Below are 27,869 nucleotides of genomic sequence, written 5' to 3'. Positions count from 1 at the left end.
CTTTACCTCTTTCAAATGTTGAATATTTGTTTGTATATTTTATAAGGACAGTTCACCCCAAAATGAAAATGTTCTCACTCGCAAATGGCTTGTTTTGTCAAATGCGAGTTTTTGTTTTTTTAAAGTTGAACATAAAATAGTATTGGAAACAGGCCAGAAGGGTAAATACTATGGTATAACATTATTCAAAATATATTCTTTTGTGTTCAACAGATACAAAATAAATAAACTCAAACATGTTTGGATCAAGTGTAATTTGAGTAAATTATATTTTTCTGATAAATTATAGCTTTTCCCAGTGATGGGTTGCAGCTGGAAGGGCATTCACTGGCTAAAACATTACTGAAAAAGTTGGCGGTTCATTCATCTGTGGCGACTCCCAGATTAATAAAGGGACTAAGCTAAAAAAATGTTATCGCCTTCGCTACTTTGTTAGCAAGGAGAAGAATACTACTTTTGTGGAAATCAGCAGCTTCACCTAAAGCTTTAATGTGGATGTGTGATCTGATTTTATATTTGAAATTTGAGAAAATTAAATATTTAATGAAGGGATCTGTACAAACATTTTATGATCATGGCAACCTATGATCTGATTTATCTGATTTAAATAAAAATATCTGTGCAAACAGGTTTAACTGTGATCACCAATATAGTTTGGTTTAATATTTATGTAAAAGACCACTATAAATATATCAAATTATTGATTTGTATTGTCATGTACTGTAGGTAATTATTTGTTTGAATTATTTTTAAAGTTTATTTTTTATTTAATTAAATTTTATTATTATTATTATTATTATTATTATTATTATTTTATTTATTTATTTATTATTAATATTTTCCATTTTGCTATATTTTAATCTATTCCTGTTGTAATTGCAATTTAATTTTATTTGTTTGCTAATTCATTTCGGTGGCAATGTTTAAAAATGGGGGGAAAAATGTACAATCTTGATTGTACAAAATGTTTTGTTAAAGCTTGAGAAAATAATCAAAAATAAATGTTTAAAAAAATAAAATAAAATACAATAAAGGGAGTAAGCTGAAAAGAAAATGATTGAATAAATGAATAATAGCTGTACCATGTCAACCTCATTTAACAAATCTGTAGTGGGGGAGGATTTGTTGGATGGGTGGGAAGGTCACGGAGGAAAGGGAAGGGCGGTCTGTTGGGCCTCTAATAGTATCTCTCGGGGCCCCAGAACAGTGTGGGCCCTTAGAATCGTCTTAACTCTCCGCCACCCCCCACCTCTAGCAGCATCCCTGAAGTGGAGGTAAGTGTGTCAACACATGTTCTCTGCTGCTCACGGCGACCCAAGTTCGATTCCCACCTCGAAGTCCTATGCTGGTCCCTTCTCTCTCTCTGCTCCCCAAACTTTCCTGTCAATACTTTCTACTGTCCATCCAATAAAAGTGAAAACCCGGAAAAAATAAAATAATAAAAAAAAAGGCTTAACTACGGTAATTAGGCAGGTTAGGATAATTAGGCTAGTCATTGTATAACAATGATTTGTTCTGTAGACAATTGGAAAAAAATATTGCTTAAGGGGGCTAATAAAAATTGCCCTTAAAATGGTTTAAAAAATAAAAACTGCTTTTATTCTAGCCGAAATAAAGACTTTCTACAAAAGAAAAATATTATAGGAAATACTGTGAAAAATTCCTTGCTCTGTTAAACATCGTTTGACAAAGATTTACAGGAGAGTGAATAATTTCAACTTTTGTTTTTCTTTCAAAACTAAATATTTTCAGGGATTTAAGATGCCAATAAATGCATGTCTTCTGAAAAGGGTCCATAATGCACACATCATATACAGTATTTACAGATTTGCTTCTGAGTTACAGACTATCTGCTCTGTCCTCTTGTCCTGATCCAGCTGAGTGTGTATGTACTGTGTGAGTCGGCCTGTGTGTGTCTCAGCACTGTGTGTCCTGGGCCGTGTGCCGAATACACGAGTCTCAGTCCTGAAATGCGAATTGCTCTCAAAACACTGTACCAGAAGCGCACCACCTCCTCCTCAGCCCCGCCCACCTCAAACCCCGCCCACTGCAGATGAATGGTCAGAATGAGCTGATTGATCCGGTTCAGAGTGCCGTCTTTAATCCAGCTTTCCAACATGCGCCACTCAGCGCTCTCCAAATCCATACACAGGACATCCACCTACACAAACAGACACTGAGTCAATGTGACATTTTGGGACCACCAAACAAAAAGTAGAAAGCGGTGGCACTTTGACTAAATGCATGAAATCTGGTGACCAGTGATTGAATAGGATGAGAAAATGCTTTGAAGTGCAACTCATGGTATTATGAGTCAGTGCTGCAATGACGCTCATGTGGCTTAAGCACATAAAGGGAGAACTTTAGTGTGATTCACTTGTGATTCAGCGCTGGACTGACTTTTAGGAGAATCTCTGAGGCTTTGAGATTTATAAAATAAACATCAATGAATTAATTAAAAAACACAGATGAAGACAAATTTATTAGTCCTAAAAGTTTAAAGTCCTAAAAGTATTTTCAAAACGATAATTAACAGACCAAGGAAATGTTCACAATAGTTCTTAGAATGTTTTTTTTTCTTCTGGGCAAAGACTTATTTTATGATTAAACTTTTTTTTTTTTTAATGAAAAATATTTTAGGTTCAACATTATTAGCCCCTGGGCGAGGCAGTGGCGCAGTAGGTAGTGCTGTTGCCTCACAGCAAGAAGGTTGCTGGGTCACTGGTTCAAACCTCGGCTCAGTTGGTGTTTCTGTGTGGAGTTTGCATGTTCTCCCTGCCTTCGTGTGGGTTTCCTCCGGGTGCTCCGGTTTCCCCCACAGTCCAAAGTCATGCGGTACAGGTGAATTGGGTAGGCTAAATTGTCCGTAGAGTATGACTGTGTGTGTGAATGTATGTGTGGATGTTTCCCAGAGATGGGAAAACTTGCTGGATTAGTTGGCGGTTCATTCCGTTGTGGCGACCCCGGATTAATAAAAAAAGGAATAAGCCGACAAGAAAATTAATGAATTATTAGCCCCTTTATAAACGTGTATGTATTTTTGATTGTCTACAGAGCAAACCACTGTTATCTAATATTTGCCTAATTACCCTAACTTGCCTAGTTAACATAATAACCTAGTTAAGCCTTTAAAATGCACTTTAAAATGACTGCTATCAATCTAAATATCGAGTCAAATATGATAAACTGTCATCATGGCAAAAACAAAATGAATCAGTTAATAGAACTATAAAAAATCTCTCTGTTAAGCTTGGGAGCACTTGGCAAATATATTTTAAAGAATTGAAATTTCACAGGAGGACTAATCATTTTCACTTTAAATGCATATACAATTGTTAAATAGAAAACATTAAACTTTGCGTTTGGGAACAGAGATGAGGTTTTCAATGTGAATGCGTACCTTTGCTCTAAGGGTCAAATAACAAAAAATAAGGTCAAGAATCTTGGTGTGACTCTGAAGTCAGATCTGAGTTTCAAGAGTTCAGTCAAAGCAGGGTGAATCAGCCACTAACAGCGCCCTTACTGCTGGAATCAGCTTCCAGAAATAATCAGATGTGCTCCAACATTCGGCACATTCAAATCGAACTGAAAATATATCTGCTTAGCTGTGCCTTTACTGAATGAGCACTGTGCTACGTTCGACAGATCACACTATTATGTCTTTCTTAACACATTTTAATCTGTTTGTATCTGTTTTTAATCACTTTTATTATTTGTTTTTTATTTTCTTATACTTGTCAATTTTTATTCTTGTTTATGTAAAGCACTTTGAATTGCCACTGTGTATGAAATGTGCTATATAAATAAACTTGCCTTGCCTAAACAGAAATTGGGGGGAAAAAAATAAACGGGGATAAAAATTCTGACTTGAACTGTATATATACACACTACCAGTCAAAAGTTTGGGGTCAACAATTTTTTTAAATTATAAATTTTATTTCATAATTTAAATAAAATTATTCTGTTCATTAAGGCAGCATTTATTAATTGTAAAAAAAAAATTGTAAAATTGTTAAATACTTATTTATTTAAGGGGTGGTCCACTACGATATCATATTCTAAACTGTAGTTGATGTGAACATAAACATAATAATATTAATAATTTTAATAATAATAATTTATATTAGAGTGATTTCTGAAGGATCATGTGACTCTGAAGACTGGAGTAATGACTTCAACTGTTTATAAGTACACCCCTCACAAATCTCTCTTTTTAATTAATATTTTTAATAGGAAGCTATACAATATTACTTTTGTGCATATACATTAGTTTAGTCAGTACTGAAATCTTGAGCTCATCTTACAAAATAACTTGCGATAACAGTCCAAAAACTAGTGCAACCAAATTTGCGTTATAGAAAAATATTAAATACAAATTTAAAAAACAGGAAAAAATCAAGAGAAGCAAAAAAATAAAAATAAAGAAATTAGTTGAAATTTTGTAGCTTGTAATTTATTTCTGCAATATTTTGCTTGAGTTTAATTGTATTATCTCTCAATTTCTAAATATGTTTGGTGACAAAAATTTTAATAAATATGTTTTGTTTAAAGTCACCAAAATACACTGCCGATATTCACTGAGAAATAGATACAAATATTTTAAAAACGGGGTGTACTCAATGCTGATCACTGTACTTCATGGTTTGCATATATATATATATATATATATATATATATATATATATATATATATATATATATATATATATATATTTATTTATTTATACAACAGTTCTGTCTGGTTCTCAAATCTGATTGGCTGATAGCCGTGCGATATTCTGCAATATCAGAACTCCTACAGCCTCTTTACCCTTTGTGTATTACTCCGCCCACATACAGCCAGCAAAAAGCAGACACTACAGATCTAAAGTTTAAATGATGCTTGCTCAACTGTCAGCTTATGATTTGAATCTGGAAGAAAGTAGTTCCTCATACAAAAGGGTCTTTGAGACTCTCCATGTTTGATTTTGTTTTTATATACACAATTATGCCGTCAAACTGTTGTATAAACGCAATATCACACTCGTAGCAGTGCGATATGGCTGTATATCGGCACTGGTAGGGGCACTAAGGCACTCGGGCTGCGGCCTCGTGCCAACGCACGCCTCCCACCAGTGCCAATATACAGCCATATCGCACTGCTACTCGTGTGATATTGCTCATATATATAATAAATATATATTAATGTTCACAATACAAGATTACAATAAACAAAGAGCTTTTGCACACATAGTTGGGTTTTAAGTGTACGAATGAACTTTGGTAATCCTGACCTGAAATGAATTTATCTGAATTTATTTAAAATTAAGAATAATTGAATTGGTTTGAAATGAATGGAACTGATCTGAAATTTCCGTCTGTGATTTGTCATTTTCGGTGCATCGCACTCGGATAGTGAACTTGACATTTTCAATAGTGCCCAGTTTCATCTCTCGAGTTTCATCCTTGGTGCTGCTAACTATTTGCATTCTTTAATAATATTTTACCCATTTTTGCCTGCATGAAATGATGTAAGATGCGTGATCGTTAAAAATCGCTATAACAGCAAGACTTTAATCAAGACTGTAAATGAGACAGTAATAAATCAAATCACAAAAATTGTTGTTGTCCAGGGTGTGGACTGTGGAGCTGCTCTGAAGTCTGAATGAGTGTATTTGAGTGTAAATACCGTGATGTGGCCCAAGGAGTCCATAATGTCGAGTAGTCTGCGCTGTATGTTCCCCATGAGGCCTGTATGTGAGTGACCTCGTGGGTTTCTCCAGTCTAACCAAACTCGGTGATGCTTAATAGATGCAGGTTCTCGACCCACTCGGCGGCTGGGGTCAAAACGATGAACCTCACACTCCGCATGCAGCATTGTGTCTAAAAACGCCGCATCCTTCCCATCCAGGCTATAAAGACACAGCGAGAGAAAAAAAAGATCTGCTTATTCAGAACAGTCTGAAACATCTCAATGAATTATCCAAGCCATTACTGCTTCTCTGCATCAGTCATGACATGTTGAAAGCTACAGAATCTAGGGCAAGCTTCAGCGCTGTTTTTTTTTTTTATAGACATATAACAAATCCCACCCTTCCAGCATAACTAAGTAGCCTTAAATGGTCATCATTTCTTGAAAAAAAACATATCTGGTCTTAAATGTTTACATAAATATTAGCACTCCTAGATATCGTTTTAAAGTCAGCATAAAAGAAAAGTTCACCCTGTTTTCTAAATCATTGTAAAAATTGACATCCTAATATTTTAAACAAGCTGTGCTAAATCCTTTATTGGTTGAAATATGTATGAATAGGGTGTCACGGTGGCGCAGTGGGTAGCATGATTGCTTTACAGCAAGAAGATTGCTGGTTTGTGTCCTCCCCGTGTTGGTGTGTCCAAACATGTGCGCTATAGGTGAATTGGGTAAGCTAAATTGTCTGTAGTGTATGTGTGTGTGAATGAGAGTGTATGGGTGTTTCCCAGTGATGGGTTGCAGCTGGAAGGGTTTCCGCTGTGTAAAACATTCATTCATTCATTTTCTTTTCAGCTTAGTCCCTTTATTATTCTGGGGTCGCCACAGTGGAATGAACCGCCAACTTATCCAGCATATGTTTTAAGCAGCGGATGCCCTTTCAGCTGCAACTGTTCCAGCTGTTACTGTTTTCTCCTTGTCTCTTTTTATTTATTTCATATTTTTTTCTTCTATCCATTTTGTTTGCTTACTCCTTTACACAGACACACAGGATATTTACGAATGTTGAATGTTGGCAGGCAGCTTGAATATATACATATGGTCATATCTTGTGCATATTACATTCATTCATTTTCCTTCGGCTTAGTCCTTTATTTTTCAGGGGTTGCCACAGCGGAATGAACTGCCAACTATGCTGGCATATGTTTCATGCAGAGGATGCCCTTCTAGTCGCAACCCAGTACTGGGAAACACCCATACACTCTCACATTCACACTTATACACTACACTCAATTGTTTACCTAATACACATATAGCGCATGTCTTTGGACTGAAACCAGAGCACCTGGAGGAAACCCACGTCAACACGGGGTGAACATGCAAACTCCACATAGAAATGCCAACTGGCCCAGTCGGGACTCGAACCAGCGACCTTCTTGCCGTGAGGCAACAGTGCTAACCACCGAGCCACCATGCCACCCATATGCATATCATCACAATAAAAAATAAAAGTCTTAAAAAAAAAAAAATAAAATAAATAATAATAATAATAATAATAATAATATATATATATATATATATATATATATATATATATATATATATATATATATATATATATATATATATAAAATAATACAAATATTATAAATAATTAACCAAACAGCTTTGAGGAGAATCACAACCGTACAAATACAAAAGTCAAAAGTAAGTTTCTGATTGCATCTCTGCACATATTTATGCTTTAAGAAGTTAGGGGGACAGACTTGCAATGCTTTGCTCCTTCAGCTCTCTGATTGGTGGACCTATTCTGTGCAGCATCATTGGTAATGTAATTTTCTACAGAAATTCTGCTATTTAACTATACAGGTATATCTTGCATTTTTGTAGCAAAAGCTTTATTTAAATAAGTATTTTGGGAAATGTCTACGTACCGTAACTTTATCTTATTCTAGCCAAAATAAAACAAATAAGACTTTATCCAGAAAAAAAATATCGTCAGACATAATGTGAACATTTCTTTGCCCTGTTAAACAAAATTTGGGAAATGTTTTTAAAAGAAAAAAAAATTCAAAGGGGGGCTAATAATTCTGACTTCAACTGTATATTTACCTGAATGAGTATGCAACACAACCCTTTTTACCCCTCCAGTGGTTAATGCAGAAAACATCAGAGTATCCAGAAGACAGTGACAATTGACTCCAATCTGAACCCTGCACCACAGAGCAGTTCACCTGTGGAATAACAGTCTTTCTTAAAATTTACACATATTGCAATCTGATACATGCAAATTAGATGCATGACAAGCAAGTTCATATTTTACAAATATAACATATATGCAACAAGTATTTCAAAGTATTGCAAAACTGCTTGAATATGTATATCTTTTTCAACAACTTGAATTACAAATATGTATGTTCACACACACATAAATACATGTATTCATACATACATTTATAGCTAATATATTTAAACAGATATTTTAAATTATAAATGATTAAATAAAAAATATGAAAACAGCCATTTTTGCAATATTTACAAATTTATTAAGTTGATACATATGGGATATATTTTATATATGTGAAATCCAAATATGAACTATGAACTTGTATTTTTACACAATCGACATTGTAAAAGCGCTATACAAATAAAGCTGAATTGAATTGAATTGTATGTCATGTACTGTATGTAATTTGCATGTATCGCCATATATGAGATTTCTATGTGGGTTTAGATATCTCAGGAAGTTACAGCCCATTTTTAAACAATGCAATTATGTATGCCATGCAATGATCAGACAAAGCCAGGATGACTGTGTACCTCTATAGTGGTGATGAACCGGGTGAGACGTTGCAACTCTGCAAAAAGCGATGGCTGTTCTGAAGCCCATGGCTGCAATATCAGCTCTCTAGCTGTGGCCTGTAAACACATAAACACACAGCTCTCTCTCTCTCTCATCTTGGCCAAATTTCAAGTGCACATTAAAAGAAAAAAAAATCTAAAAACAGGGATGCAGTGGAGGAGGGTCAGGCATTTGATAGCCACTGAAAAAAGTAAACTGTGAGCGTGTGCAGCGCTTCAGGCAGGAGAAGCTGCAGCTTGTTCAGGGTCACAGAATGTGCCCTTTTGAAACCAGAGGTTATAAGTCTGAGAACAAAAGAAACACAACTTTTTTTCTCTTTTTTTTAACCTAGGCTATTGGAGATGGAGCCTCACCCAAAACATAGAAAAGCATGTTTAGTAAGCGTGGAGACTCTAGACTGGAGGAATGAGTCACTGAGGAACTGCTGTGGGGGAGGCAGAGGCGGACAGTCAGACTCACTGACAAACAGAGTGAGAGACTCCACTTTGCACATTTTCAATGCTAATGTGTCATGGAGGGATCCCCGATTATTTTGCCAAGTCACTTTTTACATATGTTTTGCAGTCGCTCTATATAAAGCTAAAATTAAAGCTGCACCAAATGCATACACTGACGATTATTCATGTTACAATGAAGCTCATTTTTATACATAAGGATAATGTTGTTTCTTTTGAGTTGCATATCAGGAAGATAAGAGATTAAAAATAGCTAATAGTGACTTATACCTAGGCCCACATGGAATCCGTGCACGCAGAAATCCACTGATTTCCCCAGATTTTAAGCCCATCATTGACTCTATTTATTTACCTGAGTAAATGTGTGTAAATTTATATTTTTTTAGTTTTTAAATTAATTTCAGTAATAATATGGCCTAATATGATTGTGTTCATTTGATTTATTTACCATACAGTTTGTAAAGTAACATTTTCTGTCTTTTAGTTGATATATTGTATGAGAGACTTACTTTGTTTAGCAAATAAGTGGATCTAGATAGATTTGCATAGTAAACATGAAATAAAAGTTTAAAAACTATTATTTTTTATTTCATATATTAAGTTTTTAGTTACAATACTCCCAGAATTATTCCGCATAAATACTCAGTACAAAATTCTCATTAGAAATAGCAAAAAATGTCCGCAGATTTTGTCTGGCCCTACTTATACCTAACAGTTTTCTAAGCTAATATGTTATGGAGGGATTCAAGTTTATGTTTACATGTCAAACACATATGTTTTTCAGTCCCTTCAGATTAAAAAAGGCTGCAGCAAATGTATACAACCTTTATTCATATTACAAAGAAGCTCATAAGGAAGACATGTTTTGTTTCTTTTGAATTGCATATCAGAAATATATCAGATAAAAAATAGGTAACTAATATTTTCCATGCTAATGTGTCATGGAGGGATCCCCGATTATTTTGCCAAGTCACTTTTTACATATGTTTTGCAGTCCCTCCATATAAAACTAAAATTAAAGCTGCAACAAATGTTTAAACTGACAATTATTTATATTACAATGAAGCTCTTTTTTATATAGAAGGATAATATTGTTTCTTTTGAGTTGCATATTAGGAAGATAAGATATTAAAAATAGCTTATAGTGAATTATACCTAAGAGACAGTTTTTTATGCTAATGTGTCATGGAGGGATTCAAGTTTATGTTTACAATTCAAACACATGTTTTAACAAGGCTGCAACAAATGTATACAACCCTTATTTATATTACAATGAAGCTCAGTTATAAGGAAGGCCAATTTTGTTTCTATTGAGTTGCATATCTGGAAAATAACTGTTTAATTGTGAATTGTTACCAAGCATTTTTGATTGACTTCATTCTTACTGAGAGTTTGCAATTCTGGCTTTTTTGCTCACCTTGCACCTTTATGAGAAATAAAGTCAGTCCTAAAATAAAAGTAGAAATTGTGAAAATTGCACGTTTGCATCTTGTCATTTCTGAAAATAATTTTAATCTTTAATCCACTATAATTTAATCTTTTTTTAATCTTGAAATTGTAATAATATTTTCAGTTGAGAAAATAGAGTTCTGAAAATACACAGAATTATTGCAGTTATCCTGCAGTTATTTTATCCCTTACAATGTTAACTTTTTCTCTGAATTGTGAAGAGAGAAAAAAAAATTGATTGATTTTGGAGGGGCAAGCCTAAATTGTGATATAAAAAGTTGCGGTATACTTTAAAATAGTGATTAGTTGACTATTATTCAAATAATTATGTAAATTTTTATTTACTCACTGTTTACTCACCCTTGAATGGTTTCAAACCTTTATGAGTTTCTTTTAAGTAGAACTCAAAACAAGATATTTTTAAAAGAAAACTGAGAACAACTGACTTAGTTGGAAAAACAAATACAATTGAGCTCAATGGTAACTAGTCAATGGTTACTAAAAGAAACACATAAAGTTATAAAACCGGAAAAGGGAGTGTAAGTGTAAATGTAACATTTTTTTTTTTACTGTTGATCAAATGTGTTGTTTGTTTTGAGTTGCTTTGAGATTTATTTTCCAAATCGGGAAGCTTGTGTGTTTAATTGTGTGTTTTGCCTTTTTTTCTTTTTTTTTGATCTCTTTGCATCTTTACGAGCAATTAAGTCAATTTTGAAAAAGTCAAATTGTGAGATATATACGTCATAATTCTGACATTCAGAGTTACACCTTTGTGCTCTGAAAAAAATCGAATTCTTTTAGATAAAACTCTCACTGCTGATAAAATACACAGAACTATTGCAGTTATTTTGTCCCCTCAGAACTATAGATTATATATTTTTTATTTTCATTTCTAATAATGAAATATTTTGAGGGATACAAACTCAACATTTTGGTGGGGGAAAGCCTGAGATGTTATATAAAAGTTGTGGTATACTGTAAAAAAATGATTAGTTGACCTAAAGAGATTTAATTGCTGTTTACTTACCCTAAACCTTAATGAGTTTCTTTATAAATCTAAACTCAAATCAAGATATTTTTAATAAAGTTGAAAACTTAACCACTGACTTCCATAGTAGGAAAAACAAATACTATGGGAGTCAATGGTTACACGTTTCCAGCATTCTTCAAAATCTTCTTTTTTGTTCAACAAGAAGAAACTCATAAAGGTATAAAAACAAGTTAAGGATATGTAAGGATTTTCAGTTTTGGGTGAACTATCCCTTTAATATGATCAAATAAACAAACTTAATAAATATATAAACTTAAGTCAACTTAACATCCACAACAGGTTTACCCATGTGTGCTGTTAGGGATGTGTTCATCCACTTTGGGGTGATTTTGAGTCTTAATTTGGTAATTCTCTGTGTTTCAGCAAATTGTGACACATTTTTTGGGAAAATGCTTTGAAATTAAGTATACAATACAAAACAATACACTTTGGGAAAACTGACTACCCTTTCATTATGTTAGTGGCTGTTTTTACCCCATTGACTTCCATAATAATGACTTTTTTTGCAAGGTATTCTTTGTTGCTGTTTTTTTTCTCTAGTTGATCAAATTTGAACAGCACACAAGGGTTAAGTAAAGTAACTAATCGCTTTTTACAGTGCACTTTTGTTCCAGACAGAAACAGGCTTCAGGGGAAATCTTTCTAAAACTGGTCACCACAAGTGAATATAAGATTACCTGTCCTTCAAGCTCGTTTTCGTCCTCGTATCCCGTCAGTCTTGAATCCTCTGCAGTCCACAAACCCAACACACCGCTGTCCAAACCCCTCTTCTGTTTTCTCAGGTCAGACAGTGACCCCTCATTTTTTTTCTCTATGCTTATGACGAGAAAAGCAGGCTCGTCCCCGCTCGTGCTGCTGCGCGTTACTGTTAAACTGACTAGAAGCTGGACGAGGAGCAAAACCGGCAAACCGATTATAAATATACGCTGACAAATGCCTTTTAGTTTGTTAAAGTTACAAGCAGCCATACTCCAGCCCTCTCGAGCTGTAAAGTGACCTGTGGCAGACGCACAGAAAACAAAATGAAGAGTCGGCGCCACAGTGACTTTGGCTTCAGGGCTTCACGGCTGGACACTGTCAACACTACTAACGTGAGTCAGTGCTTGACAATGTTCCTCACAGATAGCAACAATATTTAAATTAAAACCAAAAAATACACATTAAAAATCATAATGGGTTGTGAGATTTATGGGAAAAACCAGCATTAAATATCATATTATTCAATGGAACGCACGTGCATGTCATGCGCGCGCGCAGTCATATAAATTCAAACAGGCGCGTTCACACAAACACACCACCCCCGCGCGCGAACACATTTTACTACTGTGTATGTAGTGTGCAAAAGCAGCGTGATTAGGATGTCCAAAATATTTATTCATAATGCAGTTAGCTGAGTTACACCCTTAAAACAGCATAGTGCATCCGCTGAGATCCTGAAAGATGTGCTGGACACTGGTCGAGAATTAATAATTTAAATTAAGATGCAGAACGTCTTTATTGTAATTTCTAAACAACAGAATTCATGCAATTAAGAGAATTTATCGTATTGTCTGACTAACAATTAACACTCTAAGCCTGGAAGGGATGCGGACAACAAATCATGCGTGTTATTTGTGGAAAACAGACCTACTGGTGGGAGTGTGGTCTGCACAGATTCACTTTACAAACAAAAGGTCCATTTGGGGGAGAGAGAGAGTGTGTGTTGCTGTACAAGAGAAACACAAACAAATCGTTAAAATTGACCTGCTAGGCAGGGTTGTGCTGTACATGGCTTTCTCGTTTAAAACAAAAATCCCTTACTGCTTTTGCTTTTTTTATTATGTGACGTATTAATGAACAATTACTCCATTTACTGACAGTTGACTAGTGGATGAGCATCAGGGGCTTATGTTTAAGAGTCTGTTAGCATTATTTCTGTAAGAAAACAATGTAATGAGTGAAAAGTAATAGAAATAAATTAAACTTGCAGATTAAAACAATAGTAGGCCAGGCCCGTGGCCAGCCTGCTGAAAGGGATGCTTATTTATTTATTTTTCAAAAAGTGGACCTTTCTGCAGACATTCGCTGGATTTTTCCTTGATGCTGCATTTTAGTGACATTTTAAGCACAATTTTTTTCTGGATTAGCTTGTTGAGTGGTCATCATAATCACAATTGTAATGTACTAAAACAATTCCTAAAGATTTAAAATAAAGAAATATAAAAAAATTACTTGTTTATAATTATTATTTTTTAAATTATAAGCGCAGTGCACTTTGAAAACATTGTCATTTTTAACACAGCAGTGGCTCATGACGAAAGCTATCTGTGACCTAAATAATCTGTGATTATTTAAAAGCAGAATTTATGTTACGTCTCCAAAAAACATAGCATACGTTAATGCTTTTAATTAATAGTGTGGTTATTTATTAAGTATCTGTAGTGTATATGACATGGGCCTGTTGGTTAGAACAAATTGTGTCAAATTGTAGACTTTCCAAAAAATAAAAAATAACTAAATAAATATCCTACTTCGTAATAATAATAATAATAAATAAAAATCATTGTTGTCATAATCATCATTAATATCATCAATGTTATTATTGAAATAGGATTTTTTTCACTTCCTATTAATAATAAATATTCAATTTCATTTGTTTATAAATATATATTTTAACTATTTATAACTAACATGGTTCAAACGACGGATCCGTGACAGATAAACTTCAGGTTTTGGGAAACACTCATCACTACATCGTTCTTTTCCCAAATGATGCATCGTACTATGATAGTTCAGCCTTGAGTTACTTTGTTGTTTGGGACACGCACCCCTAGGCGTTTCTCTCCGTCTCACGCCGAATGCAGTCGACCAATCGCAATAGACTCGGTCATCGGACCAATCTGCGCAGATTAGCCTCATGCAACGCAGGGGTTTGGGAACAAATGAATCGCTGAACGAATCAAATGAGAGTCATTGGGATAATTAAGCAAAATAAATGCATTTTATAGGACAATGAAAGTGTTTTTTGGAGAATCCCAAATATATGTACCAAATAATATATATAATATACCAAAATAAGACCTTTCATAATGCATAATAGGGGCTCTTTAAGCACGGGTTTAAACAGCAGATGCATATTAATTGCGTTTTAGTTTAAATCTAAAACTGGCAGTGTTTAATGGCAACATTGGTGGCACTGTAGAGTGACAAAAGCAGCATAAAGTTTTTGTTTGAGCTTTTTTGTATTAATATAAATACAAAGTGACAATGAAATAACATATAACAACTCGATATAGTCAGGTGCTGCAAAGAACATGTTTGCATCATGTGCATATCTAATGAAACATATAAGCGATTTCCAGACAGTTGCAACACAATATTTTCTTAAACACAGAATTTCTTCTCTTTTTTTTCTTTTTCAGCATCCGTGTAGGCCATACAAAATATAATATTTGACAAAAAGCCAAACATTTGTCTTTAGATACGTCCCTTGGGTTGATCTGTTGCATATAACTCTGATGTAATTGTCCAATATTTTCACATTCTCAACACAGAGGGGCAGCACAAGGATGAGAAATTAAAGTTAATGTATCAGACCTCCCTCCCTCCCTTACCCTCTGCACACTCCAATTCCACACACATACACACTGATCAATGGAAATACTAAAGGAATACAGAAAATCAAAAAGGAGAGCTGAGCAAATAAAACACGAAAGCACCATTCTCACTTCACAACTCCGATCACGTCGCTACCATAAATTTCATAATTCCCATACAGCCTCTTCTGCATCTCTCTCAAATCGCCGCTCGTGTCCTCATCTGAACTCATCCGAATTGCAAAACAGGCTCGTTCAAGAGGGAAAAAAATATCGATAACATTACTGGAAGAAGTCTTTGTCCCGTATAAAATTACAATGATCCATTCGGTTTGATCTCTATTATGCTGCACACTCACTCATATATCATAATGAGATTAAATAATTTAAAGACTTTTTTTTGGGGGGGGGGGGAATTTCAAACTTACAGATTTCTGCATAAGAGCTGGTATTTTAGTGAAGGGCCATATAGGGAAATGATACATAGATATGTATGCAAATTACATATACAGTGCTCAGCAAAACCGAGTACACCCCATTTTGAAAATAAATATTTTTATCCATTTCTCAGTGAATATAGGCAATGTATTTTGATGCATTTAAACAAAAATGATTTATTAAACAAATATTTATTAAAATAATATTTTAGTCACCAAACATATTTAGAAATTGAAGGAGAATACAATTAAATTCAAGACAATATTGCTATAAGAAATTACCTACAAAATTTCAACAAACGTTTTCAAATTTTTTTTTTTGCTTCTCTTGATTTTTCCCTGTATTTATTATTTTTATATAACATAAATTTAGGTGTACTCGTTTTTGGACCGTTATCCTGGAGTTATTTTGTTAGATAAGCTTCAGATTTGCTTTCAGTACTGACTAATCTAATGTACAGTATATGCGCAAATATAATATTGTATAGCTCATTCATTTATTCATTCATTTTCTTTTCGGGTTAGTCTCTTTATTAATACGGGGTCGCCACAGCGGAATGAACCACCAACTTATCCAGAATGTGTTTTACGCAGCGGATGCCCTTCCAGCCGCAACCCATCTCTGGAAAAATATTGTATAGCGTCCTCTTAAATGCTGAGCACTGTATGAGAAACACATTCATATTTGGATTCCACATATATAAAATGTCATATATGCAACATATTCCATATATATATATATATATATATATATATATATATATATATATATATATATACATTTTCCATATATATATATATATATATATATATATGTATATCATTCTAAGGGGGAAAATGTGCTTTATGCATTATAAAGCTTAAAGCATTAGAATCGGTACTCTGTATCAGCCGATCACCATGACAAGAAATCGGTACTCGTATCGGCTGCAAAACTCCTGATAGAAGCATCCCTAATATAGCTACAGCGCTCAGCATATATAAGTACACCACTCACTAATCTATCTTCTAAATTCATATTTTTAATTGTAAGCTATACAATATTATATATGTGCATATACTGTAGATTAGTCAGTACTGAAGCCAAATCTGGAGCTTATCTGACAAAATAATTCACTATAACGGTCTAAAAACTAGTATGTATATGCACAAATATAATATTGTAAAGCTTAAAATTATGAATTTAAAGATAGATTTGTGAGGGGTGTATTTATATATGCTGAGCATTGTATATTGCATGTATAATATTTCTATGTGGTGGTGATTATGATTTCAGGCTAATATTTATTACATTTTTATTAATTACTTTCCTTCTTGGCCATGTAATTTAATTGTGATTGTCTTCCCCAGCAACAGAGTAGAGGCAGAACAAAATTAAACAATGATCAGAACAGAATGTGTATTTAAATATTTTCACCTCAGATACAGTATATGGAACAGACAGGTACAATATTTCATCACAAAAAATCACTGTACGACACAGCGGACCACAAGAAATACGAACATAGGGATGAAAGAAAAAAGAGGAGGAGAATATGCACTGTCCACACCCTGAGTTCCAGGCCATCCTCATATCCAGGGTGGAAAGTGCCCTGGCCTCTACACAACTTGACGAAGACAGCATATTTTCGGGGGGGTGTCTGTCTGTCCTCCTGTGATGATAAAAAACACACAAATGAGAGCTGGATGTTGGGCACAAAGTGACCATGCTGCGGATCCAGAGCGACGGTTGTAGGGATCGAATTTAGACACATTCCCGTGGGACCAGACCACTGATAAAAAAGATTACTTAAACTGTACTCGCACAAACCCAAGCTCAACAATTTAAAGCCACATAAAACTGGTAATTCCCTCATTTGTCTTTAGAGCAGATCCTCAAATTAAAAAGAAAACGCTGTCTTGACGTTGCTGTTTTAACATACAGTATGTCTCTTTCAGCAGGACTCTGAGATTCGGTTGTTTTCATAGCAGTGAGCTTCTCAAGTGATGGAACAAATTGAGTAGCTTATGTACAAATGCGGTATAAAAACTTAAAAGAGAAAAGAGGGCAGAGTTTGTGCAGTCACCATTAATAGACGCTGAAGCAAATGGACCTTTTAGGATTAAGAATCCCCAATTGACTGAATTAGAGGAGGCGTTGAGATTAGAAACAGACAGAGAAAGAGGAAGCAGGACAAAAACCTCAGCGTGGTCTTTCCAATTGGTTTGGTTATTGGGTATCACTGAAACATGTGTGAATCTCTAAATCAAGGGGACATCCTGCATTTCCTCAAAATGTTTTCATTGTGAAACAAGCAGTGTCCCATCTTTGTTTAATACGTCCCTATAGCCCAAGCTGTATAGCAATATTAGTTTGCAAGACTGTCTTTTTGTGCGTGCATTTGCAGTTGCAAGTCAGCGTATGAAAAAGTATATGCAAGTAAGTGAACGTTTCGATAGGACAGAGTGTGTGTTCGTGCATTTGTTTCTGTGTGCGTCTGTCCATGTGTATGAATTTGGATCTTGATTGTCACTGCTGGAGAAGTCTTTATTTAGTCCGTAGCTCTGAAACTCTTCAGTCTAACTGCGTCTTCCAAAGCTTGTCCTTTAAAAAAGATTAAAAATATGAAAAGGGTACTGTCCATTTCATCTGTCAAGGAAAGAAAAAAGAACAAATGAGGGTGGGATAATCATATATATACAGTTAAAGTCAGAATTATCAGCCCCCCATAGAATTTTTTTTCTTTTTTAAATTTTTCCTAAATGATGTTTAACAGATCAAGGAAATTTTCACAGTGTGTCTGATAATATTTTTTCTTCTGGAGAAAGTCTTATTTATTTTATTTCGGCTAGAATAAAAGCAGTTTTAAATTTTTTAAAAAACATTTTAAGGTCAGAATTATCAGCCCCTTTAAGCTATATTTTTTTCCATTGTCTACAAAACAAACCCTCGTTATACAATAACTTGCCTAATTATCCTAACCTGCTTAGTTAACCTAATTAACCTAGTTCCACCTACTTCCACCTACGCCACAATAACCGTCTCCGGCCTTCTCTTACCCCTCATGCCACTGCTGTTCTTGTCCATAGCCTTGTCACATCTTGTTTAGATTACTGCAACTTCCTTCTTTTTGGTCTCACTCATAAGTCCCTCCGTAAACTTCAGTTGGTCACATCACCCCTGTGATGCAGCTTCATTGATTACCAGTTCATTTTCGAATTGATTTTAAAATTTTAAAGTAACATTCAAAGCCATCCAAAATCTCATTCATTCATTCATTCATTCATTTTCTTGTCGGCTTACTCCCTTTATTAATCCGGGGTCGCCATAGCGGAATGAACTGCCAACTTAACCAGCAAGTTTTTACGCAGCGCATGCCCTTCCAGCCGCAACCCATCTCAGGAAATCCATCCACAATCTAGCCCCTCCATATTTGTCTGCCCTCATCCACATTTCTCTTCCTTCCCACACCCTGCGATCTTCTTCCTCCCTCCACTTCTGTTCCCTCTGCTCGTCTATCGTCTATGGGCAATAGAGCATTCAGCCAATTTGCTCCCCGGCTTTTGAACTCACTACCACCTGCCATCAGAAACATTGACCTTCTCACACTTCAAATCAAGACTCAAAACCCACTTATTTAAGATGGCTTTTAATACTTAATTAACTAATTTTATCTGCACTTTTGCTGTGTATACTTTTTATCATTTCCCTTGTTGTTTTATTGTTCTTGTTTTTTTTGTACGGTGTCCTTGAGTTGCCAGAAAGGCGCCTTTAAATAAAATGTATTATTATTATTATTATTATTATTATTATTATTATTATTATTATTATTATTATTATTATTATTAGTTAAGCCTTTAAATGTCTTGAAAAATATCTAGTCAGATATTATTTACTGTCATCATGGCAAAGATTAAATAAATCAGCTATTAGAAATGAGTTATTAAAACTATTCTGTTTAGAAATGTGTTGGAAAAATCTGCTCTCCGTTAAACAGAAATTGGGGGAAAATATAAACAGGGTGGCTAATAATTCAGGGGGTTTAATAATTCTGACTTCAACTCTACTTTATACCACAATATAGACTGTGGTTTCATCACACCATGCCCTAACTACATGATTTGATGCTGCCACTTTTTTATGTTAAAAGGAGTTTTGTCCTTTCGTCTTGGCTAAACAACAGTACTACTATGACACTGACTTTGTTTACATGGACATCAGTAATCGAATTATTGGTCTTAATCTGAATAAGAGAATAAAATGAAGGTGTTTACATGAGCTGCTTTTTGAATGTTCCTTTCATGATCCCGTTTTACATGTTATAGCACATAATTCGATTAATGTCACCACGCTATCCGCATTTCCTTCGGAGTTTTGTGTAATTTCGGGTGTTTCATTTTTAATTTGTCGACTTTAACTGCAGTTTGGCACTTTCATTCACTTTCATTCATTTTCTTGTCGTCTTACTCCCTTTATTAATCCGGAGTCGTCACAGTTGAATGAACCGCCAACTTATCCAGCAGGTTTTTACGCAGCGGACACTTTTCATACACTACGGACAATTTAGCCTACCCAATTCACCTGTACCACATGTCTTTGGACTGTGGGGGAAACCGGAGCACCTGGAGGGAACCCACGCGAAGGCAGGGAGAACATACAAACTCCACACAGAAATGCCAACTGAGCCGAGGTTCGAACCAGTGACCTAGCGACCTTCTTGCTGTGAGGCGACAGCACTACCTACTGCGCCACTGCCTCGCCCACTTTCACTTTCATTATGACAAACGAGATTTTAGATGTGAATATGAATTGCTGGAAGAGGGGGAAAATGGGGGAAAAAACCCTCTGCGTTTAGTGATGCAGGTGTCTGTGGTCCTTCACTGACTCGGTTGGTGTAGAGAATAGAGTCAAACAGCCGTGTGTGTATAGACTATGTTGTCGCAAATTGCAGCAAAATTCCTACACGACAATAACAGTTTGATTGCGGTTTTTACATGTCTGTACTGCACTTCAATAGTGCCAGTAAAATCACTATATTACACATGTCTTAATTTGATTTCTGTTTAGTTTGATCATTTAATAAGATTAAATGCATCAAAAATCTCAGTTTACATTAATCTGAGTAGTGTCTTAATCATATAGACCATTGTATGTAAACAATATGTAAACAATAACAATGGTCCTGATGTATTTCCTGATTTACATTTTAAATTTCCATAGCCTCTAATAGTCCAAAAAGTTCCACATATTGATAAACAATGTCATGATAGCTGTTATAACATCAAGTTGTGATTGAATTGCCTCTTGTTACAGATATGAAACAAGCAGGATATGTTCACGGGCCAATGAAATCACCACATTGAAATGGTTTAATAAATCGGATTATTGGTGTCCATGTAAACATACTCGTGGTACTTTATTCAATGCTGCTAACGTGAGTTTGAATACCACTATACATGACATTTATTGCCATTTAAAAATACGGAATCAAATAGTTTACCTCCTCATCTTGAAAATAAAATAGCAAACATATTATTTGAAAATATTTGTTAGAATTGTGACTCAACAAATATTATTACTCACGGTGACAACAAATATTAGTCACTCAGCATGTGATTTTAATAATATTAAAGAATTTTAAAATGTATTTATTAGAATATATACCTTGAAGAATAGAGAATACCTAGAATATATAACTGGGGGGGACTATTTTGTGCTTCTGAATGGATAATATCTGGTAATTTTTTCTGTCATGTCGGGTTTTGTGCAGACAGACAAATTACTTGTCACTGCAATCATGGCACGTCTCATGTAGTTAGGACACGGTGTCAAGTATTTTCTTAAAGAATCTTATACAGTTATAGTCTGAGCGATGTCCCAGAGTTAGTGTCTTACCTCTTTAGGGGTGCCAAGATCATTTCTACTACAGGCTGGTGACGGTGAAGCCTTCATCGCTGGGCTGGTCAAGAAGCTGGCAGAGTACCCCTCCCCGGGCTGTTTGGGGTGCATAACGTTGTCCAACGGGTGCATAGCTCTCCAAGTTACCATGGTAACCCATCTCTTCATGCTGAGGGGAAGAGTCCAGAGTCCCACTCACACAAGAAGTTGACATGGAAGGACCTCTTTGTAAAGGGGAAGGATACGATGTATGTGATGCAATTCTCATCCCAGAGACCATCAATGACATGTCCCGCTTTTGTGAGGGCAAAGAGACTGCTGGTGTTCGCTGTTCCTCATAGTTTTGGGGGCTGCCAGCGACACTTCCTCCTTGCCCATACCAGCAGGGAGAGCCACTGTAACTGGGGGAGTCATACTGGGAGAACTGGTCTTTCGGGACCCGATGTGGACTCATTGCAGAACCACACTGCGGCAAGAGGCGAGGGGTTGGGGAAAGGTTTGGGCTAAACGTCCTGGCAGCATGCCCATACGTCTGTGCTGTAGGACCAGATTTAGGAAACTGCTTCAGGGCGTCTGACTGAATTGACAAACTGGGGGACACAGAGGCAGAGTCTGGAGGGTAGACATGAGCAAATCTCTCATCTGAGGAGGGGGTAGAAGTGTGGACAGAATATGGAGACGGGTATTCACAGGACTCTGGAGCATGGCTGAGGGGTGATAGGCTACTGCTGTCTCCACTGTAGTAATCCAGTGCTTCTTGGTAAACAGCTCCCGATCCCATCTGCCCTGACCCTGATGGGGCTGAAGGTTTTTGGGATTTGGTTTTTGGAGGTGGCCGATCTCTTTGGCATGGAGAGAATCCTCCCCTGCCTCTTGCCCCCCTGGGCTGTCTGCCACCTGTAGAGCTGCGTTTCGGCCCTGCTCCTTGCATAGGAGGGCTGGCAGGGGATCCTGGGGGAAGAGAGCATGATTCCTTCTCATTGTGAGCCTCAGACTTTTTTCTTCGCCCACGACCTGGTTTTGCCCCTCCCTGGAAAAGTACATTCTGACTCCAGTTGTAAGAAGGGCCTGCAGAATTCTCATTCCAGTCCAGCATTAGCTTCTCCAGGCTTGAAAGACTAGACTGACCCTCAGGCATTGGAACATCCCTTGGGCGAAATGCTGCCCCCACAACGCTCGCTCCTCCTCCTCCTCCTCCAGTGTGCGAGGAGTCTGAGGAGGATTCAGAGAGTGTGTCAATGCAGGGTCTCTGTTTGGCTTTTTGGGGTGTGTAGTTTGAGATGTCCAGAATGTCTTTGGATTCTGATCCAGTTCCAGCTACTCCATATTCAGAGTAACCATGGAACTGATGACTACCATATGCATCACCACCCCAGTTGTTTCCTCCTTGCCTGTATCCCCACTGAGCTGTGTATTGTCTGCAACCCTCAGGCGGAGAAGAGGATAAGGAATAAGGGCTAGACTTTGACATTGACATATAACTTCCACCTGGCGATGTTGGGCCAGATTCTCCTCGCTGTGTGGTTGAATGGGGTGGGCCTGGATAGCTGCTATAATTGCGCTTGGCAGAGCCCTGGTAGTTGGAATAGCTCATCTGACACTGTGCAGAGGGAACAGAGGGAGTTTTTGTGCCATATGTAAAGCTACAGTCACTTGGCCTTTGCTGTTGTTGCTGCTGTTGAGGGAGGGGATAAATGCTTCCACCTTGAGGAACCCCTGCACTATAATTTGGCGGATATTGAGGAAAACCTCCTGATGGATGTGGAGAGCTGGGTGAACGGGAAAGCAAGAGTGCAGGGGATTTAGGGAAAGATGGGGTGGGAGAAGTCTGTGAGACACTATACGAATATGAGGATTTAGTTGTCGAGCTGCCTTGAGTTTGGGGTGAAGATAATTGTGCCCCATCCCCAAGACAAGCTGCTCCTTTAGGACTTCTTTTCGGAAAGGCAGGAGACCAACGATGAGCAGCACCCGGGCTGCCACCCTCATATCCTGGTGTAAGCTTACGACTTTCCTGTCGTCCAGCAGGGCTGGACATAGAGATGTCTAGTAGATCAGAGGAGTCATCAGAGTCAAGTAGAGAGCGAAAATATCCTGCAAACAGACCCTGAGACTCTTCTCCACTGCCCACTCCTCTCATACCTGGGCTGTGGTACATGCCACCCTTAGTACCGTCGCTGCTTTGAAAGCTTCCACGAGGGGAACATGGACTCTGATAACTACCTGCTTTCTCAGGAATATCTCCTTTCCCTATCCAGCTACTGTTCTCATTTTGCCAGTCTTGCTCCTGGACACCAGGACCATTTTTTAAAGCCCCATTCTTCCGTGGCCGGCGTTTTCTAACTTTCTCACCTTGTGCAGAGTCAGCTAAAGCTGCTCTATTTATTCCCCCAGCAGCCCCCTTGCCTCTTTTTCGAGGGGTTCCTGGTTCAGATGCAGGGACTTTCCTCTTTTTGCCAATTGTTTCAAAAAAGTCACTGAATGACCTTTTAAAGGAACTGGATGCTCCCGCTGCTCCCCCTCCTCTACTCCCCATGCAGCCCGCTCGGCCGCCTCTCCTGCGGAAGCCTGTGAGGCGGTGCAAAAGAGTAGAAAGGGATGGATTTTCTGGTGGTATGTTAAAAGTCTCAGGCTCAGTTGGGGTCCAGCAGCGTGGAGGGGAGCAACGGCCTGTGCTGGGTGGTTGTCTGTTCAAAAAGGCCAGTTTGGAGAGGACATCTGCATATTCTACTTTAACATCATTGGTGTCATTAACATACGAGGGCTGCGGAGATGGCAGCTTCACAGTTCGCCGCCTCCTGATTTTTTTAGGCTCTGCGGCATTGGCCGCTCCGACTCTAGTTTCATGCATGTCAGGTTGTCCAGGTAAAGCCTGTTTAGGAGGACGTCCCCTGCGTCGCTTCAAGATCACAGGAAGCTCTCCTGGCGGAAACATTACCATCACACTCTTTCCATTGTTTTTCATGCGAAGAAGTGCTGTGGGCTCTCGGGGCACGTTAGATACTGGCTCACTCCCTACACCCCCCTCAGGCCCTTCTCCAGTTGTGACCCCTTCTCCACGGGGTGGAGCACTCACAGGCTCCAGGGATGAGATCTTGTAGCTTTTTTGACGTCGGCTCATGTGAACAGGTATTCTGGCTACTTTTACCACAATCCTTTTCACACCTATATAACGTCCCTGCCGCTTCCCTCTAACTGATTGAGTAACACTGCCCTCTGCCTCTGATGTTATCATGCTGTGATTTGGTGTAATGTCTACCGATGTATCTGTTGGTGGTAAAACCTCAAAAGAGGATTCAGCAGCACACACCTCTGGCAGATGTTCCACTATTTGACTGATATCCTCTGTTCTCCACACTATATTCTCCTCTTCTTCTTCGTCCTTTTGGTCCAGTTCCCGTTTGAACATGTGATCTTCTGGAGCTCTGCGTAAGCGGGATGATTTTCGAAGATGGCAGGGAAAACGTGGTCGACCAGAGCTGCGCAGTGTATACTTCCTTTCAGCCTCCACAGAGGTCATGGCAGCGGCTTGGCCTTTTATATGCTCGAGGCCAGTGCTGTCGTCCATTTCTGGCTTACACGAATTGTGTTCCTCCTTGGGTAAGGAGGAAGGGTTGTACTGTGGAGGTGTCAAAGTGTTTGTGTCCAGGGTGGTGTGTAACAAAGGGGCAGGCTGAACCTGTACACTATGCACTTCAGTCTTAGAAGGTAAAGATAAATCTTCTGGGATAAGGGAGGGATCCAGCTCCATAAGTGAGGCGCTAGTAGGTGTGCACATGCCTTTTTGCGAGTGCTTATGTGTTAGCGTGTTCGTGTCCACCCACAAATGTGCATCCACCGGAATGTGTGTATGAGGCTGCAGGTGTGTGCTTGGTTGTGTGAGTGAGTGCATCTGTGGTTGTGTGTTTTGCTGAATGCGCGTTTGTTCTTGTGTGTGTATTTGCTCCACGTATTCTGTCGGTCTGCGTCTCCTTGCTCTACGTCGGAGCTGCTCCTCATGGTTCCGCAGGCCATTAGCTAAAGAGGGAGGTGAATAAAAGTTGTAATGTAGTGCGCTGGCTGGATTAGCATCGCTGGGTCCCATGGATGTGGCCTCGGGCTCTGCATCCCCCTCCCATAGAGAGGGTCCCTCATCATCATTGCAGTCCTTTTCTGGCAGTGCCTCACAAGTCAAGCGAACACCTCCAGAGCGCAGACGACCTGACAGACGGCTCATTACACCCAAAATCGCAGATCAGGATTTCCGTATTTATATGTGTGATATTCTGTATTTCCGTATCAGCGATGGTTCCGGGCTGAGTTTAACTGTAAGCTAGGTCCAGTTCAGCATGTAAGTTTGTAATCTCTCTCCTCTCACTATGATATTCTTGAGCAGAATTAATCTGAGCATCAGGCTTGGGTCCTCAGTTTTCAGGGGTGCAGACAATAGGCAGTTCTTTCCTATGGAAAAAGGAGACAAAAGGACATGTTCATGAATTGCTAAGCAATGTTGGTTAAGTTACTTCAAAAATATAACTTCTCTAATTAATTTGTCTAAATAGTAATCAATTTAGTTGATCAAAAAGTAATTACTAAATAGTAAAAATGAACTTAAATCTCATTGCATAGACCAGGGATGCCCAAACTAGGGCCAGTTGACAAAAGCTATCCCATGGTAACCTTTAATTTGGCCCACCATGCCATCTGAAAAGAGAGGAAGAATGATGGGGATGGTTTAGAGATTGTGATTTCAAATCTAAACCTTTTGTTTGTTTGTTTTATTGTCAAAAGCTTGCTGAAATGATTCAATAAAACAATGTCAATTAATCAGATGTAGTTTAAATATACATACTGTCACCCGACAGATAGAGGACAAATCAAGGCAAAGGCAGGTTCTGCTTGACTTGTGTATTTAGCTTTACACTCCACTGTTATAAATGTGGTTGTTTATGCTTTTATTGCAATAAGATATCATTTTAAATGTTATACTGCATTAGTTAATATGATTTAAAATACTGTTTTCTAATAAATTAGGAAATTACCCTTGGCAACTTTAATGTAATATAGTTTGGTATATTTATCTTCAGCCCACAGCTCCTAATGATATTTGGTTTTAGGCCCTTTATACGAAACAGTTTGGGCACCCTTGGCATAGACAATAGAAATTAAAGTCAAACTAAAACTTTTAGTTTTGTTTAAAAAAACGAACGTATGTATGTGTGTGTGTGTGTGTGTGTGTGTGTGTGTGTGTGTGTGTGTACAGTTGAAGTCAAAAATTATTAGCCGCCCCGTTTATTTTTTTTCCCCAATTTCTGTTTAACAGAGAGCAGATTTCTTCAATATTTCTAAATATAATAGTTTTAATAACTAATCTCTCATAACTGATTTGTTTTATCTCTGCCATGATGACTAAATATTTTCAACTAGATATTCTTCAAGACACTTCAATACAGCTTTAAGTGACATTTAAAGGCTTAACTAGGTTAATTAGGTTAACTAGGCAGGTTAGGGTAATTAGCCAAGTTTGTGTATAATGATGGTTTGTTCTGAAGACAGAAAAAAAAATCGCTTAAAGGGGCTAATAATATTGACCTTAAAATTATTCATAAAAAATTAAAAACTGCTTTTATTCTAGCCGAAATAAAACAAATAAGACTTTTTTTCAGAATAAAAAATATTATCAGACATATTGTGAAATTTACCTGCTGTTAAACATCATTTGGGAAATATTTAAAAAAGAAAAAAAAATTAATAAATGAAATTCTGACTTTAACTGGTATGTATGTATGTATGTATAAAAAAAGAAATATATAAAAAATATACATGTTCAAAATACAAAACATTTCAATGTAATGGCACCATATTTCATACTGGCATACATTTAAAATACATTGCTGCTTAAGCATGCGCAGTTGTCTGACAAATAGATTTTTTAGTTAATATGAAAAATATCTACCTAAAAAAGAAAAAAAAATCCAAAGGGGGGCTAATAATTCTGACTTCAACTGTGTGTGTGTGTGTGTGTGTGTTTGTGTGTGTGTGTGTGTGTGTGTGTGTGTGATATTTACAGTTTCTCTGCTTCTCTGAATTTATATCTTATATTGCCATGAACAAATTTCTCAATACATTTTTGTTCTTAACCATATGTACTTTTATTAATAAATAATAATGTTCTTTAGTTGAAAATAGCAAATATATTCAGCAAAATATATATTACTCTGCTTCTCTGGATTGGTTTATATAGATCTGTTGAACCTATGTACAGTATTTATATACTCAATTGTAAGTTGCTTTAGACAAATGCATCTACTGAATGACTGAATGTAGTTGTAGTATTTCACGCAAGTTTAAGTAACTGTAATTCACTCATTCATTTTCTTTTCGGCTTAGTCCCTTTATTAATCTGGGGTCACCACAGCGGAATGAACTGCCAACTTATCCAGCATATGTTTTACACAGCGGATGCCCTTCCAGCGGCAAACCAGTTCTGGGAAACACAAAAAACGTTCAC

At 37.1% G+C, this 27,869-nt stretch overlaps 2 protein-coding genes across 3 annotated transcripts in view; both read right to left on the bottom strand.

The window, feature by feature from the left end:
* Positions 1-1,479: 1,479 nt before the first annotated feature.
* LOC101883617 (probable methyltransferase-like protein 24) lies at positions 1,480-12,483 on the bottom strand. Its single transcript, XM_005159776.6, has 5 exons — positions 12,167-12,483; positions 8,492-8,590; positions 7,784-7,905; positions 5,669-5,891; positions 1,480-2,161 (listed from the first exon to the last, which is right to left on the bottom strand). Exons 1-5 carry the CDS (start codon positions 12,455-12,457, stop codon positions 1,847-1,849), a joined length of 1,050 nt encoding a protein of 349 aa, XP_005159833.1. The 5' UTR covers positions 12,458-12,483; the 3' UTR covers positions 1,480-1,846.
* A 4,392-nt stretch (positions 12,484-16,875) lies between these two features.
* ahdc1 (AT hook, DNA binding motif, containing 1) overlaps positions 16,876-27,869 on the bottom strand; it is a 61,459-nt gene continuing 50,465 nt past the window's right edge. For both annotated transcript variants that reach the window (XM_073931910.1, XM_003200637.7), the window contains 2 exons: positions 21,377-25,819; positions 16,876-18,130 (listed from right to left, as the gene is read on the bottom strand). In XM_073931910.1, coding sequence (XP_073788011.1) covers positions 21,405-25,595 — 4,191 coding nt within the window. In that variant the 5' untranslated portion in view covers positions 25,596-25,819 and the 3' untranslated portion in view covers positions 16,876-18,130; positions 21,377-21,404. The remainder of the gene's footprint in view (positions 18,131-21,376; positions 25,820-27,869) is intronic.

This window comes from Danio rerio, chromosome 19 (genome assembly GCF_049306965.1).
Source record: "Danio rerio strain Tuebingen ecotype United States chromosome 19, GRCz12tu, whole genome shotgun sequence".
NCBI lineage: Eukaryota > Metazoa > Chordata > Actinopteri > Cypriniformes > Danionidae > Danio > Danio rerio.
Note: the sequence above shows the minus strand (reverse complement) of the source record. Positions and strands in the feature narration are given on the sequence as shown.

Bases quoted from the DNA above. Each gene is read 5' to 3' on its own strand.
- LOC101883617 (XM_005159776.6), bottom strand. From the start codon at position 12,457: ATGGCTGCTTGTAACTTTAACAAACTAAAAGGCATTTGTCAGCGTATA. The intron at 8,591-12,166 runs GTAATCTTATAT...ATGTGTTTACAG, and splicing joins AAAACGAGCTTGAAGGACAG to GCCACAGCTAGAGAGCTGAT. The intron at 5,892-7,783 runs GTAAATATACAG...GTGTCTTTATAG, and splicing joins TGTGTTGCATACTCATTCAG to CCTGGATGGGAAGGATGCGG.